At 37.5% G+C, this 18,438-nt stretch overlaps 1 protein-coding gene across 1 annotated transcript in view; it reads right to left on the minus strand.

Annotated features, from left to right (window-relative positions):
- Window positions 1-17,330, minus strand: part of xylt1 (xylosyltransferase I) — a 63,381-nt gene extending 46,051 nt beyond the window's left edge. The window contains exon 1 of the mRNA XM_039686283.2: window positions 16,968-17,330. Within this exon, the coding sequence (XP_039542217.2) occupies window positions 16,968-17,234 (267 nt within the window). The 5' untranslated portion in view covers window positions 17,235-17,330. The remainder of the gene's footprint in view (window positions 1-16,967) is intronic.
- Window positions 17,331-18,438: the final 1,108 nt, after the last annotated feature.

The raw sequence follows: 18,438 nt of genomic DNA on the forward strand, positions 1-18,438 counted from the left end.
TTGTATTTTTTTTACTGTTAAAATGCATTTTGCTCAGTTGTATAGTGCTACTTTTAATAATATAAAATGTCTATAATATTCTAGACAAAATGGTTCAAAATTTTGAAAATTAGCCAAATATGTTATGTGCTATCTTCAAAATCCTGGTAACATTATTACACGTGATATTTTTGAAGTGCCTTTCACCCTGAAGTGCCTTTCACCCTGTTACAACTTAATGAACCACTGAAACGATTTTGGAAACATTATTTTAAGGTACAAATCATACTTAGTGTTGCTTTAAAATGCAGTTAAAACCATGACCTAACCACGCTCGACTTTTAAATGTCAAACATAACTGATCATTAATTGTTAACAGATGGTTCACTTAACTCAAAAACACATAAAACAACTTAACTTAATTTCAAAATAACTTATTTTAATTTCAATATTTACTCTTCATTTCCTGCCGCATGCAAAGCATGCTGGGAAACTAAAAATCACCGCCAAATGGTGTCCCTAATATAATAATTGAACTAATTTTCTTAAAATAAATATGAAGAGTTCAGATGCAAGTTCAGTGCCATTTGAAATTATCTTCTAAAATGACCATTTTTATCAAGCTTGTATATTTAAGTTCAGTAATTTCACTTAAATGGTAATGAAGATTACCTATTAATTGTTATTTAAGTGAAATTACTGAACTTAAATATACAAGCTTGATAAAAATGGTCATTTTAGAAGAAAATTTCAAATGGCATTTAGAGGCTTTTGCATCTGAACTCTTCATATGTAGCCTTCTTTACTTATTTTTTTGTCAGCTTAAACACTGCTTAAGTTTCCTTAAAAAGAAAAAGAAAAAAAAAGGAAAATGTATCTCTTGGTTTTTATAAGTGAAATGTTCTCAGTATTTTCTATACAACACTAAACCACAATTTCCTTAAAACATACCAGTACAATCATCTTAATTTTTCTTAATGAAAATTACAAGAAATTAAGCTATATAAGACACACCTGCACAAAACAAAAACAGCAGACACTGAATGAAAATGCAGATTCACTCCCTGACAGAAGGTGGCACTTGTAGAACAGCAGCGGTTTCTTTCGGTACGCTGTACACAAAGCAGCTCCGCTTATAAACACTATTTTATATGGAGATAAGAGGAAAAGAAAAAGCCATTGAAACTTTTCTGAAGACAGTAATTTCCCTTCAGAAATACATTCACATAAACCCCCTTCCCCAATTTAATATATATTTTTTTCTTCCAATATATCGAGCATCGCTAACAGTGAACTCGCAGTGGCTGGGACATTTGGTATTTGTTCTACTGGCGCGTCTATCTATGTTTTCTTCTTTGCATCCATTTTTAACGTGTACCCGTCTCTGCATATGACATTTTGGGAAATGATTGCAACGCAGTTTGTGTGCAAGTCCGGAATAGAGATCGGCGAAAATAAATCCAGTTGCTGATCGTGTGTTTGAAGCAAAAACCGTTAGGTTCCGATTTATGGACGGTTTACTGGTCCATTAACAGGCAGGACAGAGGACCTGTAATAGATAAGGAGACTCCCTCTCTTGGGCAAAACTAGTTTGCGATGGGCGGTAGAGACTTTAAGTGGGAGTGTGTGACTGCAGTCATCAGATGATCTCTAGGGCTGTGGCCTTTTCTCTTGGCCAGAATCTACATCCATTCAGACCCTATGGGATCAGTTGGCCAGTGCAGTGCTATTCATCAGACAACTAAATCCTTCCCAAATTACAAAGTTAGAGAGAGAAATAGGATGAGCAATATAGGCAGAGACAGAATTAGAATGTGTGTGAGAGAGAGAGGGAGAGAGAGAGAGAGAGAGAGAGAGAGAGAGAGAGAGAGAGAGAGAGAGAGAGAGAGAGAGAGAGAGAGAGAGAGAGAGAGAGAGAGAGAGAGAGAGAGAGAGAGAGAGAGAGAGAAAAGAATGATTAGGGAACTTTGAGGCAGCCAGACTTTAATTACACTAACTATGGTGTTTGGAGGGGAAGTGTTTTAATACCTCCATAAACTGCCCCAAGATGTGTTGCAGACCGTTCTGACACAGACTGCGGGCACAGTGGTAGGCTAGCACAGTCCTTCCACGTTGCCTCGGTGTTAAGAACCAATAACAGCGGGCTGAGGTAGATTAGCAGCAAGACTTACACACTCGGTGACGTCTTTTATGAGCAGCGCTGCCTTAATGTCATGGAGGCTGTAACTAACACTTACACTAAATCAACTTAAATAGAAACTTAAATGGCAAAGCGACTGAAAACTAATGTCAGAGAAAAAGGAGGCAAAGATATGCAAATAACAGCTCTCAGGATAATTATGGTCATTTATTTGCCCCCTCCTATTGGCTCAAGGGTGGATTACAGACGCAAAGCTTGACTCTTTGAGCCAGTGCTTTGGCAGCCTTTCAGTCACCATTACTGAGTGGTGTGTCTCAATTGGATCTTTTCAGCGAGTTCAAAATCATTTGGGAGGCACTTGCACTCACTCATGTAATATACATGCATATCAAGCATGTGCATGATGTTACTTGGTGGAACTTAATCGTTAAACGATCGCGATCTTGATTCAAACACCACGCAATATCATTCCTAATTGACAACGTTTCAGCTGTCTAATAAACCTTTGACAAGTACAACCACAGTGGAACATTCAATTCTGTGATCCAGAGACAGCAGTTGTCATGTATAGGTATGAAATAGCTTCACAAACCAATAGCTTTTTTTTCAAATTATTAGATATCATAAATAATGATATAGGCTACCAACACAGTCTCATGAAAGTGCGTATCTATACCAAGATTGTCATTTCTCGTGGCATTACGCCAAAAATGGTTTTTGCTTTCAGTGCACATGCTACGCACTGAAAACCCCCTGGGTAGGTTTAGGGGGAAGGGGGGTGGGGAGTTCGTACTTATTATACGCCAAAAAGTGCGCATCATATGCACGTGAAAAACGCATACCATATATACGCAAAAACTAGCTTTGGCGTATAAATGGCATGGGAAATAACGTTTGTGCTATAGATACGAACTTTCTTGAGATCGGGCTCAGGATACTGAGATAAAAGTTTATATTTCAGATAAACACTAATGTGTATTTTTTTTTCTAAAATTATTTTTACTGTCGTGTGCATTATTTTTTCTGCTTTACAGCACTTTGGTCAGCCCTGGCTGTTTTTAAATGTGCTCTATAAATAAATATTATATTGTATATATTGTGTATGGTATCAATCAAAATGTCAAAATCACCTCTTGAAAAGTAACTTGATGCTTCAAATAAAGATTTTTATCAAATACATAGTTTTACACCAGTAGGTGGCGACAAGTGACAATGTATTTGTCATTGAATCATTAATTCAAGAGATTCATTCAAAAAGGCCGACTCATCCCAGGATGAAGCAATTGTGAGTCTTTGAGGGAGTCGTTGAATCATTCATTCAAAAGGCAAAAAATTGATGATTAAAAAAATAACGTCTTTCTCATTAAATGCAATTTAAATAAACGAATATTTAAATTTATGAGCCCATATATTATAATACATAATTTTGAAAAATGCCCATCCCTAGTCAAAAATGCCCATCCTAGGTCAATGAAATAAGGATTTTCAACAGGCCAATTTTAAAATACAAAAAACAAACACACAAAACAAAAACCTGTTGCCATTGTTCAAACTTTAAGGATATTGTGTACACATAAATTCATATAAAAAAATGTAATTTAAGTGATTTTAGTGTTTTTTCATATAGATGAATTGGCCATAGCCTTAAAAAATGTCATGCGGTGCAACCGTGATTTATCTTAGAATTAATTAAATTTGATTAAATTTACTTTACATGCTTAACAACTTATACATTACAGTGTTTAGAAACAAAGTATTTGTAATTCTTTTGAGTTTTTGAAAAAATAATGATCTCATTGGTCACACCACGTGACAACAAATACCTTACATAGTTAAAAATCTATTTAAATGGATCAATGAACAATACATTTTATACAAAAAAATATTTAAACCAAATTTTATACAAATTTCACAGAATATTCATCAACACAAACAATTTATAAACATTTTTAATCGCAAACATAAGTGCACCATTTCATTTAACTTGACTTAGAATTTCTTTCTAACAATTAATAATATAATAGATATACATTCAAGTATACAGGTAACATTTGGGGTCAACAGTTTAAAAAAAATTAAATTTTTTTTTTTTAAACATGGACACATTAAATTGATAAAAGTGACAGTAAAGATATTTAGGCTATAATGCATGTAGCTGACATGATTCACAACACAAGCCCCAGCAGGCATTGTTAGGGTCGGACAGTCGCACCACATAACATTTTGACACTTTAAATAACAAAAAAAAGGTTACAAATAACTAAAAGTTTTTGAAAAGTTAAAGTGAGTACATACATGAGAGAGGTACTACAAATATACAGTATCTTTTTTATGCATTTAAACCCGTTTTTTCCTGAAAAAATGCAATCGGACATAAAATGTAGGCGTCATGTCATTGACCATGCATAACTCAACTATATTGTTGACTAAAAACTCTTTATTTTCCAAAGTCAAGATGAAATAAAACAATAAATATAAATATTAAAAATAATAAATATTATATAATAAATATAATATTATATTATAATATAATAATATATAATAAATATTATAAATATTACATGAAAAACTTGAAGAATATTTTCAGAAAGTTGAAATTTTGCCTTTATAATTAACTGCAAATATAATTAAGTTGTACCAAAACTAAACTAAAGATAATGTGTATATATTATGTAAATTATACTAAAATAATACTGAATGCAAGTTGCAGTGCCTGCAAAATGAATAAATGTACTGTAAATGAAAAGTACTTTAGCAATTAAGTCAAATTATTTTTGTTTAAAGCATGAAAAAAAAAATGTTCTAGACTTACACTAATGGAGAGACCCAAGCGTCAGAAAAGACTCTTTTGGTTAGCAAGCAACCACCTAGCAACATGCTAAAAAAAGGCCCTGGCACCCACTCAAAGCAAACGACACTTCTGCATGGGCAAACAACACTACAACTATAGCTTAAATTGTAATTGACCATTAACTGACACCTCTTAGTTCAGAGGCATCATCCATCCGCTCTAAACTATGCAGAAAGAGGACACAAGCAAAGTCAGAATAAGCCAATTCCCTCACTTCATTAGTATTCTTTTCATTCGGCTATTCAACCTTTTCAGGTTGTGAATTTGCCCTTAAAGGGATACCCCATTTCTCTTCTTTAGAGTTTCTGAAAGGGCACCCCAAAGTGAAAAAGTGAACTGCGAGCTGTGCTTTAGTGACTGGTCCGTCCACCAGACACTTGGCATTAAGCTATTCTTTCTCTCCAGCTGAAAGCGAAAAAGCACAGACTGTGTGGTAGGGTGATTCATAATCAGATGATTCACCTGTCCACCGAATCACACTCAAAAAAAACAAACAAAAAAAAAAAACCCAACTGTCTCACCTTAGACACAGGCAGACACCTTACCAGGCTACCGAAACACATGTTATACTATTCACAGACAGACCTTTTGACTAAATGGCTGGGTCTACATTTCCACCCACTAAGAACTGCCCACTTAGAAAGGATAAGTTATATTCTATACTATTTTGTCTAAATTGTTAAATAAATAAATCAGTTACTCAAAATGCGGCAAGTAAATTTAAGCTCCAGAACAGTACAATGTACAGCATATTCATTTGGAAATTAACTCAACTTTGGGCTGCTATTTTTTCTTAAAATGTTTACGAAAGAAGTTTCTTATGCACAGCAAGGCTGCATTTATTTGAGTAGTTAAAGATACATTTATAAAAATGTTCTACAATAAGATTACTTCTTGCCAGACTAAGAAAGTGCTTTCCAGGTTTGTCTACAAGCTAGTTTGAAAAGGGACTGAGAGGATTCCGGTGGTATCAGTGGTCTGGACAAACAATGAGTTTAATAAAGATACTCTAGCAACACAAAATATTGTCAAACCCTCTGGGATTGCTGAGGATTACGCCAGGGATTTGAGTAGATGCCGGATTAAGGAATATTTTTTTATATTAAAATACACATAAATTGCAGTTTTCTCCTTGAACATGGAGCCTGCACTTAATCACTCCCAGAGACTAAGCCTGGATGCTCAAGGCGCTTCGCTGGTTAGCCTGCGACTGCATCTTCCGGTCGCTCTTCAACAGTGGGCATCGGGGGCTCCCTGTCAGAAATCAATTGCGAACTTTGCGTTTACCCCTGCTGCTTGCACAAACAACGAACAGAGATGCACAGACCAGCTGTTCAGAGGGATTCACAGGGGGCACGTCAAAAAGAGTGCGAACAGGACCCTCTGTTCTGCCAGGAAGAGTCGGGGGGATCTAACCATGGGTGGCAGAGGGAGATTATTAGCATTCAGAGGCTCAGTGGGAATTCACACCAGCGCGTGATATACTCGCATTCTCTCGCTTGCCGCTAAAAAAGAGAGCGGAGCAGTCACGTGATCGGGGCTTTGAAAGAGCCAGCGTCTTGGTCACACGTAGCCGACATGATTCACAAGCCCCAGCAGGCATTGCCTAGAATTATGCCCTTCCAGCGCACTTTAATTAGGTCTCTGTTGGGGGACGCATATTGTGTAATGGAATGGGTGAAATGGCATTTGTGCATTGAAAAAGGTGGAGATTTGAGAGCACCCGATGGCTTGTAGACAAAGCTATTTGTGATTAAAATATCTTCAGATAATATTCTCCCCGTTTTCCAAAATAAATTCAATCACTGACATTCACAGACGTCCAACAAATGGTTCTCTGTTGAATACAGAAATGACTAGAGGATCTTTAGCTTTGGTGTCTATGGCATCTACAACACCAAAATGAGATATGGTGGAAAACAGAAGATGCCTGCAAACGGGGCCTTGAAAATTCACATCGTGATTTAAATTCTCTGAATTTCACACGCAAGCATAAAACAACACCAGGCCTTATTCCCAGGATGCCTCTCGCTATCTGCATAAAACGAAAACAAACAAACACAAAAACCAGTTTAAGATGCTTACCAATGGGATTTTTGTCTTTCCCTTTGGGATTATGGATTTGAAGTATTTGCCATAGCATCTGCTTAAATCCGTGGCTGATATTAGATATTAGAGCGTGTGTAATGAGGTTGTTGTAGAGTAGCGTGATTATCTAATGCTGGGTGGATTATGGTGGCTGCTTGATGCCGACAGATACACGGGCGAGCAGGTTTGGCCCACATTCAGCGCAGGAATGCAGAGGACACAATATACACGGCGAAGAGAAACAGACTGCGAGACCAACTCAGAGAGGAGACAGGAAAGAGAGAGACGGACAGACTCAGAGACCTTATGTACTGAGTCCCTTCAACCTGTTTAGCTAAAGTAGATCTACTCTATTTGAGAGTGTGTGGCATTTGTTTCAATGCCAAGTGTGTGAATATAGTTGGACGTGCGGGAGTGCGGTACGGTAGTAGTGTGGGGGAAATAGAGACAGGCTAAGAGAGAAGGGAAACAGAAAGAGAGACAATGAGAGAGAAACCGACACAGAGAAAGAGAGAGATTCAGAGTAATTCCTCATATTACAAAACTGATACATTTACACTGATAAATGGCTAATAGTAAAATTCTATTATATTTTGCATAATTAAATAAAATATAAGCATATATAACATGTAAATTTAGGCATCACAGTATAATGTACTTTGTAAAAAAATGAATATGCATTTTCAGATATTAACTTTTAATGAATTTCACTTTAAAACAGGAAAATGTTAGAATATAGTCAAATAAGAATACAAAAAATGAATTGTTGATAAAGCAAAGTAATGCATGCACTGGAAGTTAATGTGGCCACTGAGACTAACAGTGAAAGCGATTGTGAGAGCCCATTATTTATCATGCCAATAAAGTACAGCCAAAGAGAGAGACAGAAGGGAGGTAAAGCAGCCAGCGAACGCCAGAGTTTGTTTTCTTTCGGCAGTCACTGACTGAGCTGTAGTAACACAAGCCTCATTCATGTGACAAACACACGGTTACATAGTCATACTGACACACCTTCACACTCACAAGTTACACACCCTGACCAACGCTTTCCACTGCTCACAGGGAACATATTCACATGAATACACAATCCCTCTCTTCATCTACAGCCCTGACGACTCCTGCTTAACCACAGTCTTCTCCAATCGTCAATTTAACACTAAAATATTAAACCAACACATACAGCATTAGTGCGCTTACTGATGTTTTCAGCAGTATTCATGTGCACAATATGCACAAGATGCACAATATCTCAGTTCCATATTGGTTATTGTCCAATATTATAATTTTTTTAAAGGAAAAAAATGTGCGTAATAATTGCGTAGTAATGCGCAATTATGTTGAAAAGGTCTCACAGAACAGAGCAAGGCAAAAGCAAACTTAAACTTTTTTATTTATTTTTGAAATGACTGATTGTTTCGATAGATAAGACCCATATTCATCGTCTGGTATTGTTTAAATCGATTAATTGCATCCAAAATAAAAGTTTGTGTTTACATCATATGTGTGTAATTATTTTGTATATAAGAATTCACACACGTGCATGTCTATATTTAAGAAAAATGTGTAATCAATATATAAAATATTAATATTTATATTTAATATAAATCATGTATAAATATATATATACAGAATATACATGCACATATTTCTTAAATATATACATGCATTTGTGTGTATTTATATATTCAAAATAATTACACACACTACACACACATAGGCTATATTATGTAAACACAAACTTTTATTTTGGATGCGATTAATCACGATTATCAGCAAAAGATTTTTCAGAAGTAAACAAATCTTTTAAATGTGAAGAGTGAAGAGAGCCTCTAAGTGCCGTTTGAAATTTTCTTCTTATGATCATTTTTATCAAGCTTGTATATTTAGGATCATTAATTTGACTTAAATGGGAATGAAGATTACCTATGAATTGTCATTTAAGTGAAATTACTGAACTTAAATATACAAGCTTGATAAAAATGATCATTCTAGAAGAAAATTTCAAATGGCATTTAGAGGCTTTTGCATCTGAACTCTTCATGTATTAGTATCAGTCGATAATGCATATTTGTGCATGGTCATTTCCCTTATATTTACATTCAGATCACCTGGATCATCTAATGCTAATCTATCATCTAAAGTTAATCTTTAAAAACAAATTTTACAATACTAATTTAATAAAGCCATGGTCACACTAGACTTATGAGCATGTAAAATTTTTTACAGACATTGCAACGGTTAGAAAATGCAGCATACACTCTGCAGCATCTTTTTTTAAAATCAAATTTTGATTTACAATCAAAAAATAAAAATATAAAAAATAAGCAATCTTATCCACTGTATTGCAGATTCAAAGTTTGCGTTTTCAGCTAAATGTTCACGCTGTGGATTTTACATCTTCTATCGGTCACACGTCTTCACAGATTCGCAGGTGATGTGATGTCTAAAAATTAATATAGCATGATTGATTTAAGTTTTCAGTGTTTTATTTAAAAAAAAAAATCAGACAAAAATGTAGGCTACAGAATTTTTATATCGGCCATTGCATGAAAAAAAATTATTGGTGTTGGAAAGAATTCTAATATTGGTTCATCCCTAATATTCTGCATGTAATGCATATAATCAAGACCGCACACATTAAAAAAAAAAAAAAAAGACCTCGCACAAACGACACTCCATTACCCCGCCCACTACTCACAAGCTTCCTTAGGCCCCGCCCCCTCCTATTTCTACACAAAGAGTGATAACAAGGTGCCAACAATGATGGTGGTGAGATGGAATTAAGGGCCTGTAGCAGCGTACTTAGCCAAGTATGAATAGCGCCCGACCACAGTTATGCTAATGGTAGCATTACGGTGAACCAATTTGCTGTTTTTTTCAATATCTCTGACAGGCCAATTGTGCTGTCAGGCTTACATAACAATTAACATACTTTTTATGGACATGTTTACAAAGGATATAAAAGTACTCCAAGCAAAATATTCTACCCTAACGCAATAGACATTCAGCAACTTGAAAGCATTTTCACGACAATGGCTGCGCCAGGAAATGTAAGTCTTTATCACGGCGCTCAATGTAAACTATAAAATCAGCCTGAGCGCTTGCTTTCTTTTTAGTAGATGAAGTCATTGGCGAGGCAATGGGACCGAGCCCGCTCATTAAGAGAGCACATCATGGAATTGTTTCTGATAACCATCAGCTTAACACAGAGAAACAAATCAATAGGTGTTGGCTCGGTTCATTACGTAACAGTCAGAGAGAGAGATGAAAGTGCTTTGTTTGGTCTTTTCTGCACTTCTGGAACGAAGGTAACCTCATGAAAACAAATCTGACTTCGCCTCTAGCCTTTGAAAGCCATGCAAAAACAACCTGGCCCAATGTTCCTGATTCGCCGTCATCAATCTTTACAAGGTCTGAGATATACTCCCTCTCTGTTTAAGAGCTAATGGAGAGGAGGAAATGCTAACAGGGCAGCTGTCCAACTGAAGCTGGGGCAAACGAGCACCCTGGGGCAACTTTTGATGATCAAGCAAAACAACGACCAGCCTGGATGTAATGTTGAGTATATGAGAGAGAGAGAGAGAGAGAGGCAACGGAGACAGAGAAGGCCTGTAAGCACTCAGGCATACTGACGGAGTGTGAGTCAGCACTGCACGGCGAGTAGAGGATGGAACAACTCAATAACAGGAAAAGACTGAGAGAAAGACAATGTAACCACAACAGTTTCTGCTAAGAAAATTAGTTGCGTGACTAGGAATGACACAGTTGGCCGGGCAAAAGCAGAATTTTTTGTGTTCATTTTGCGTGGTATACACAATGGACTGTACAGCTGAGGCTGTGTAACAAACAATCATCTGTCTTTCTGATGGACCGAGTTCAGTTGTAACATTTCTGTCATTGACTATTTTTAATCCATCATGTTTGTTTTATGTTCCCGAATTCCCCTGATTTGACCATGTGCATGTGAAATCTTCTAATGACCAATATTCAATTAATCTTTTCAATAATTTAACTCACAAGGTAGCAGGTTAACACGTCCGGTGTGTTATTTGTCCTTTAACACAGTGGGACTCAACCAAGGGGTCCGGGGCCCACTAGGGGCCCTGAGCCAGCTTGCAAGAGATGCAAAAAAACACTATAAAAATAACATTTAACGTATAACTTGTAAACACACACACACACACACACATATATATATATATATATATATATATTTTTCTTTTTTATTGAAGAACATACAATTCTTGTAATTACACATTTAAAAAAATGTTTTTCAAAAAAACCAAGACATTATGAAATTATAAATTTCAGAAAGCACAGAAACTCTGATGCACTCACACAAGCTTGGCTTTATGATATGACGGTGCAAGTGGGGACGAATATGAGGACTATTAGGTTTTATTAATCCTAAGCATTGTCAGCCTAGTAAACACTGTCTCGATCCCTACTAAAAGATCCCTCCAAATGCTACAGTGAGTTAGAAAGAGCCACACAGGTGTGTGTGTGTGTGTGTGTGTGTGGGCACTTTTGTCACGCTTGGTCCCCAAAGCCCCTCCCTCTGGGATCCCACCACTAATTCAGGTGGCGAGCGGTCGCAGATAACGAGCACATTCACATTTAGCACACATGCTGAGCATGACATATGAGATTGATCACCATCAAACCAGACTCCCCTCACATCAGGAACCCAAGCAGTGTTTGAGCACGTGGGACCGGCTGACCTGAGGAGAATCAGAACATGCAGTAACAAGACAAATGTGGCGTTCAGCTCACCTGGTGCACAGCGGCACCTGGCTAATGAGAGCATGTTAAAGCAAATGAAGGAAGTACTGTTTATTGCTGCATTAACACAGGCTGCAAACACGCCAAACACATGTGGAATTAACGTAATCGTCAGTGGAATTAGCTTAATCACCAGCATCACAGCCCTTCACTGGCATGTTTTCCTCAGCACTAAATCTGCCTTCAGAAATGTTTCAATTTGTGAGGTTGACTAATTTAATCTTTTAATAGAGAAAGAGGAATGGACTATACATAAAACATGGATAACTAATTAAATATAAAATTACATACAATATAAGGTTTCCTCAAGACAGATTAATCATTTTTTCATTGAGCCAACCATCTGACTAGGGTTGAAAATATCTAGTTTAGCAAATCAATTAACAGTTAAAACTATTTTAATCTAGCCACATCTGAAGTTCCATTTGGGCTTGGAAATTCTTTGCTTAGGTAGTGGAAAAGCATTTAAATCACGTAAGTGTCCCCAAATAGTTGCAGCTAAAAATGGACCAAATTAGCCAATTTTGCCATTTACAGAAAATCCGACATTTATCTGAGGTTTAATTCACTTCCCATTGTGCACGGCCAACATCCCCACTTCCACAAGCAATGGAACTTCCAGTTTTGGTTTCAGGAAGAAACACACACACAGTCTACAAACCTTACAATAAATCCAGTGCTGAATAGACCATTTCAAAAGATGTAAACAACACTGGTCCTGAAGCACTTCCTGTTTCAGTTTGTAAGTGTTTTCTTTATTTCACATGTAAAGAAAACATCTTAAAGATGTTTGTTTAACTTTTTGATTCAGTTTTAAATGTTCTGTTGGTTGTATTTTATCCCAGCTTTTATGTAGTGTTAAAAAACTGAAACAGGAAGTGCTTCTGGACCAGTGTTGTTTACATCTTTTGAAATGGTCTATACCCAAATAACATGCAAATGCTGAGATCAATTTAGAACCAGATGAAGTCTGTGCAGAATAGATTTAAACATTCATCAGAGTCAGATGAGTCAAAATAAGAACAAAGAAAAGAGAGAAGATGCCATTTTTTCTGCAATTCAGAAGCGTTTTTGGTGGGCGCAGATTGTGTGGGTTTGGGTTAATGTCATGTTCAAGAAGGCAGCGCAGTGACCCACAAAAGGTGAGAGGTCCTCTGTCTCTCACAACTCTTTAATCAAAAAGGCTGAAGCGCAGACAATTTGTGCCGGCAGAGTTGTATTAAAGTAGAACTGTGCCGCAAAATGAACCTTTGGTCTAATAAAACATTGCTACCTTGTCGACCGTTCTGTGAGATTTGTTTTCATGATAATCGAATGTAAAGAGTTTTATCTCTAAAACGGTTTAGCATAACGCTATATGGGGGCATATAATAAGTAAAAAGAAATCGCTAGTTAATACCACTAACAAGGCTCAAAATAGTCAAACAGATCTCAATCCCCATTGACTACTATAGTATGTATTTTTTCCTACTATGGTAGTCAATGGGGATTGAGATCTGTTTGATTAAAACATTCTTCCATATATCTTCCTTTGTGTTCAGCAGAACAAATAAACACATAGAGGTTTGGAACAACATGAGGGTGAGTAAATACTGACAGAATTTTAATTTTTGGGTGAACTAATTTAATAAGAAGATACTTTAGAAAAACAGTTCACTTCGTGAATATAGGCAGGAGAAAACAGTCTCGAAAAGTCGAATCACGAACGCTGTTCATAAGCGTTCGTGATTCGACTCAGAAGCGTTCGTGATTCAGTTCAGAAGTTCGTTGAACTTCATACAGTTTGTGGTTCGACTTATCGAGACTATTTTCTAAGATGGCTCCTGTCTTTATAAAGTATCTTCTTATTAAACGGTCTGTACACTTACAAAGTTCTCAATGCTTCGTTTTGCATGTAGGGACGCTCATTATGTTACTGTGTTAGTGTGGGGCTATTTTGAGCCTTGTTAGTGGTATTAACAAGCGATTTCTTTTTAAATGCCCCCATATACTAGCGTTATACACTAAACAGTTTTTAGAGATTACTGTAAACTCTTTACATTTGATTATCATGAAAACAAATCTCAGAGAATGGACTAGGTAACAAAATGTTTTTTCAGACCAAAGGTTCATTTTGCGCCGGAGTTCTCCTTTAAAGAGCAGTCGGCATAAAGTGCAGAACAAAAAGGGATGGTCACTCCCCTGTCTATTTTGCTCTCTTTGAGTTAACAGAGGCCAGATAGAGTGTAGCACTACACCGAAACACCCAGACAACAGAGACTCGTGCTGCTTTTGAGACAGACTCAAACACATTACATGAGGATGGAAACACTGAATCAACATGTACCAATGCAAATTTTCTATATCCTAATCATTTGTTAATGTACTCATTACTTCAATGAGCTCACTGTTTCTGCCATTGTCTAAATGAATACATTGTTAGCTTAGCTAACTGCACGATTGTACAATTTCTGAAATACATTACTTGACACAGTCATCTGTGATAACAGATCACTCTAAACTGTAATGTAGACACGCATTTTTTGTAAAGCTGCTTTGAAACATGTAAACATTGTGAAAAGACTACAAATAAATGAACTCATTATTTGAAAACTACACTCTAATCACATGTACCAGCAAAGCCAGAAAAGACAGATTACCTGAAATTATTCGAAACAACAAATTAGCCATGAGGAAATCCAACTTATGCGAGTCCACGATGAAGATTAATTTCGGACAAAAGCAGACTGATAGGTATCTATTTCTCGTCTGTGGGATTGAAAGCCTTCTGGGGGTTCGGATGTATCTTCTGAAACACTCTGGTGTTTTTAACACTCGCTCCAGACTTCCCACCTCGCTGATTCCACGCCGTCTCAGGACGAGGATCGAGATAAACAGCTGAAACAATCGCACGGCTACGGGCTCCCACTTTAATCCTCTGCCAATCCTGTTTGCCAGAATAAACAGCCCACCGAGGCCACAAACAAATCCGAGAGCAAAACAGATATGGAGGAGCAGAGCGTGTACATAAGTGCACGGACGAAAAGGTGACCGGCGCTGGGGTCACGACTCACACACTCTATTATCATGGCACGCTTCATGCAGCAGAGTCAGATCCAAGCAGGATGATAGCTCTACAGGGATAATTTCAGCGAAAGACGGACACACTTCACACCGCCGAGGAAGGATGGCACCAAGCCACTCTGCTGACAATTTACTGGACATTAACACTCCTGCCAAACTGCGACATCTTGAAGGCAAAACTGTCCGAGAAGCAAGTCCTGCTGAGAATTCGGCATCCGACGGTGCCGTCGATTAGTGCTGGAGGGATTATAACGTGCACTTTAGACTGCAGGATTAAATACGACCACAGAAGAATAGAATTATCACATTAGACACAGATAGAGCAACAAGTCTGTGGGGATATTAGCAAAAAGACTAAATGAGATGGAACGTCGCTCCAGGCTCGCTGTAGTTTACATTACACCTGGATTAGAAAGCTAAATGAACACCTCTGCAATTAAAAAGTACCGTAGAAAATTGTTGCCAAATGGTGATGTTAGTGTTAGCCTGCAGTGACAATCTGTTCCAGCCTTCACATTTTTGCATTATTCAGATTTACATGAACACAATTAGGGTGATATTTCTTCAATGAAGAAAAAGCTGTTCAAACACAGCTATATTGATGACAGAAAGATTTCTAATTAGATTAGGCAAACCTATGTCTGGGAGCATTATGTTAATGTGATGCTACATGATAATTAGCATCAATTAATTGTAGATGCAGACTGATGAGGGAGTGTAGCGCTTTTACTGAGGTGTGCCGTTTAATGTAGTTTGTGTGAATTAATTACAAACACATTTTCATGTTTTATACACCATGGTATGGCTGTGTCTCAAAACTGAGCAAGCAGCCATTCCTAGGCATGAGCATCATTTTGTAGAACTTATGTATCAATTCCCAAAAATGCTTCCTAGGAATATAGCCAACTGAATTTTAAGACAGTCATAGAGATGGATACATATAGTCTGGTTTTGCTCTCAAGTGCGGTGGAAAATTTGCAATGAAAAACATTTCTAAAGAGCTATTTTTATGTTACCTAATGTAGTCGGGTCACTGTCCTGAACGCAGGGCATCGAGGGTCTGTCAGCAAAGCTGCAGGCAATGACTCTGAGCAGGAGCATCATGTCCAGACAGATCAGCCAGCATTTCAAGGCACAAACTGAATGGAGGATGTTACGAATCCACAAAATCAATAGTAAAATATGTGGATTTTTTGAGGTGTCAGTGAGAACAACATTGTTGCTGCATTAGCCTATATATTACAATGTAAGAGTAGATTAATAAATCGTTTTTTTTTTTTTCCCACAAAAATGAAATACAACCAACTGAGCCTAACCACAAAGGGGTTCAAGGTAAAAAAAACTAAACAAAAAAACAAAAACATTTTTAAGACATGTTGAATACCAGGTGGACGTTTCTGAAGAATTGCCCGTCAGGTTTCATTTCAGTCAAACTAAACCAAATGTTGAGTTCATTTATGTTATAACATGAAACACATTTTAATTGACCTGACAAAACATTTATATTTTTTTTATTGTAGCTAAGAATTATTGATATAGGAATCAGAAATACGAGGGCATTTAATAACAAAATCGAAGTATTTACACTAGCGTACATCCATAGCCAATGGAACCGGACTATTCATAAATCATTTCAATCTTCATAAAGGTCATGACGAGATCACTCCCAGCAGCACATATCACCAACAATATGACATGAAGATGATCTGAAAGCAACGCATGATAGCTGGACTGCCTATTCCTCCGACATACACAATTACAATAGCAACAACTTAATGTGAGTTTTAACGGACAGCGATCCATCACACAGGATGCTCAAGTATCCAACACAACTGCATCTTGCGCGACGGTCACATTCTCAGCTGCGGTGTGTAACGTTATAACAAGACAACAAAGGGATACATTTCAGCACATCACTAACAAATCATCCAGCCACCGTTTGTGTAAACATAAACACCCCGAAACGTTGGGTCTGGCGATCATTTCCGAAAGAGAGCGGGCCCGTTATGACGGCGAACCGCGAGGAATGAATGGTGCGCTATGAAGGGGGAAATTCCACCTTACCGGCTGCTGTTTTTGTCGAATGGACGCTTTCCCAAGCGGCGGGTGGTGATGCCTCCTCTGGAAGCCGCTCTTCGGGTTCTCGCTGTAGGCTTTGTTGATGCCGAATCGGTCCCTCTTCTCTCTGCCGTTGTCTTTTTGGTCTTCTCCCGTGTCCAGACTGCTGAAGTTCCACACGATGAGCGTTTGGACCAGCAGCACTGTCAGCGCGGCTATTAACGCGGACCGCGATCGGCGAGCCAGCTTACGGGCGCACAGACTGCCGAACATCTTCACCCTGAAGCGGCGAGGTGCCACTGCCGTGCGCCGACAGTCCGCTTTGTGGCTCAGCGTCGCGAAAGGAGCGTGGAGAGGGAGAGAGGGGGCGGTTGGCAAGGGCTCCGCTGGAGGAGAGAGAGCGCGCGGATGAAATATGGCCTGCGCCCCCTCGCGGTGATATATGTAAATTACACGGGGGTCTTCGTCTTCTTGTCAGTTTCAATGTTTTATCAGAGAAAATATGACTAAATTGTTGTGTTAGTTAATCTAAACATTTTAATTCATTTTGAGATATATCTGTGCTTTTAAAAAAGCAACAGGTTTGACGGAAAGAGGGTTGACAGTTTTTACATTTATACATTTATTCCTTCATGTAGGCTATATGTGTGTGTGTGTGTGTGTGTGTGTGTGTGTGTGTGTGTGTGTGTGTGTGTGTGTGTGTGTGTGTGTGTGTGTGTGTGTGTGTGTGTGTGTGTGTGTGTGTTTCTTCTCACCCAGATGAATCACAGGAAATGCCAGACAAAATAAGACCCTATGTACAATACTTTTGTTTTTCAAATATATTAAAAGGCTGAGGAACTGTTTGTCATACAGTCGCCTATACTGTTTTCTTTCCAGTATTCTTTTATGTTCTGCAAAACCTTCTCATCAAATATAAATGTCATGTTGTGTTGAAAAAAAAACAACAAAAAACTTGAATGCTGATATTTATACAAATACCCTGACGGTTATTATGATATGACAAATTAAATATATTTAAATGTTTATTTATTTTGTAATAAAATTTGTCTAAATAGAAGAAATGCTTCCATTTGCATTTTTGTTTCAAATAAAAGTGCAATTGTTAATATAGCAAAGACATGAGTGAAAGGCATCCTTATGAAGAAAGAAGATTTTTGTGTGTTAAGAAAAATGCTTAAAATAACATAAGGGCATATTTGTGGAATGACATGTGACGTTTTTTGGCTCAAGAATAAATCTTTTGCGAAACTTCTCAAAATGTAAATAAATCTAGCCTATGAAAATATCCAAACCACAAAATATGTCATCGTCTGTCCAATTTGTAAAAAATCAGTTTCAAAACTGTTAGGTTCCCCTTTTTTTTACATTGTTTTTCTGTGCAGCTGTATGAACAAGAATAGCCTCATGGGTGAAGGTGAATGGCAACATCATCTTTCAACCAGCCTTTATTACTGTTCACCCGATCAATGGCTGC

Source organism: Pimephales promelas, chromosome 3 (assembly GCF_988280905.1).
Source record: "Pimephales promelas chromosome 3, fPimPro1.hap1.1, whole genome shotgun sequence".
Taxonomy (NCBI): Eukaryota; Metazoa; Chordata; class Actinopteri; order Cypriniformes; family Leuciscidae; genus Pimephales; species Pimephales promelas.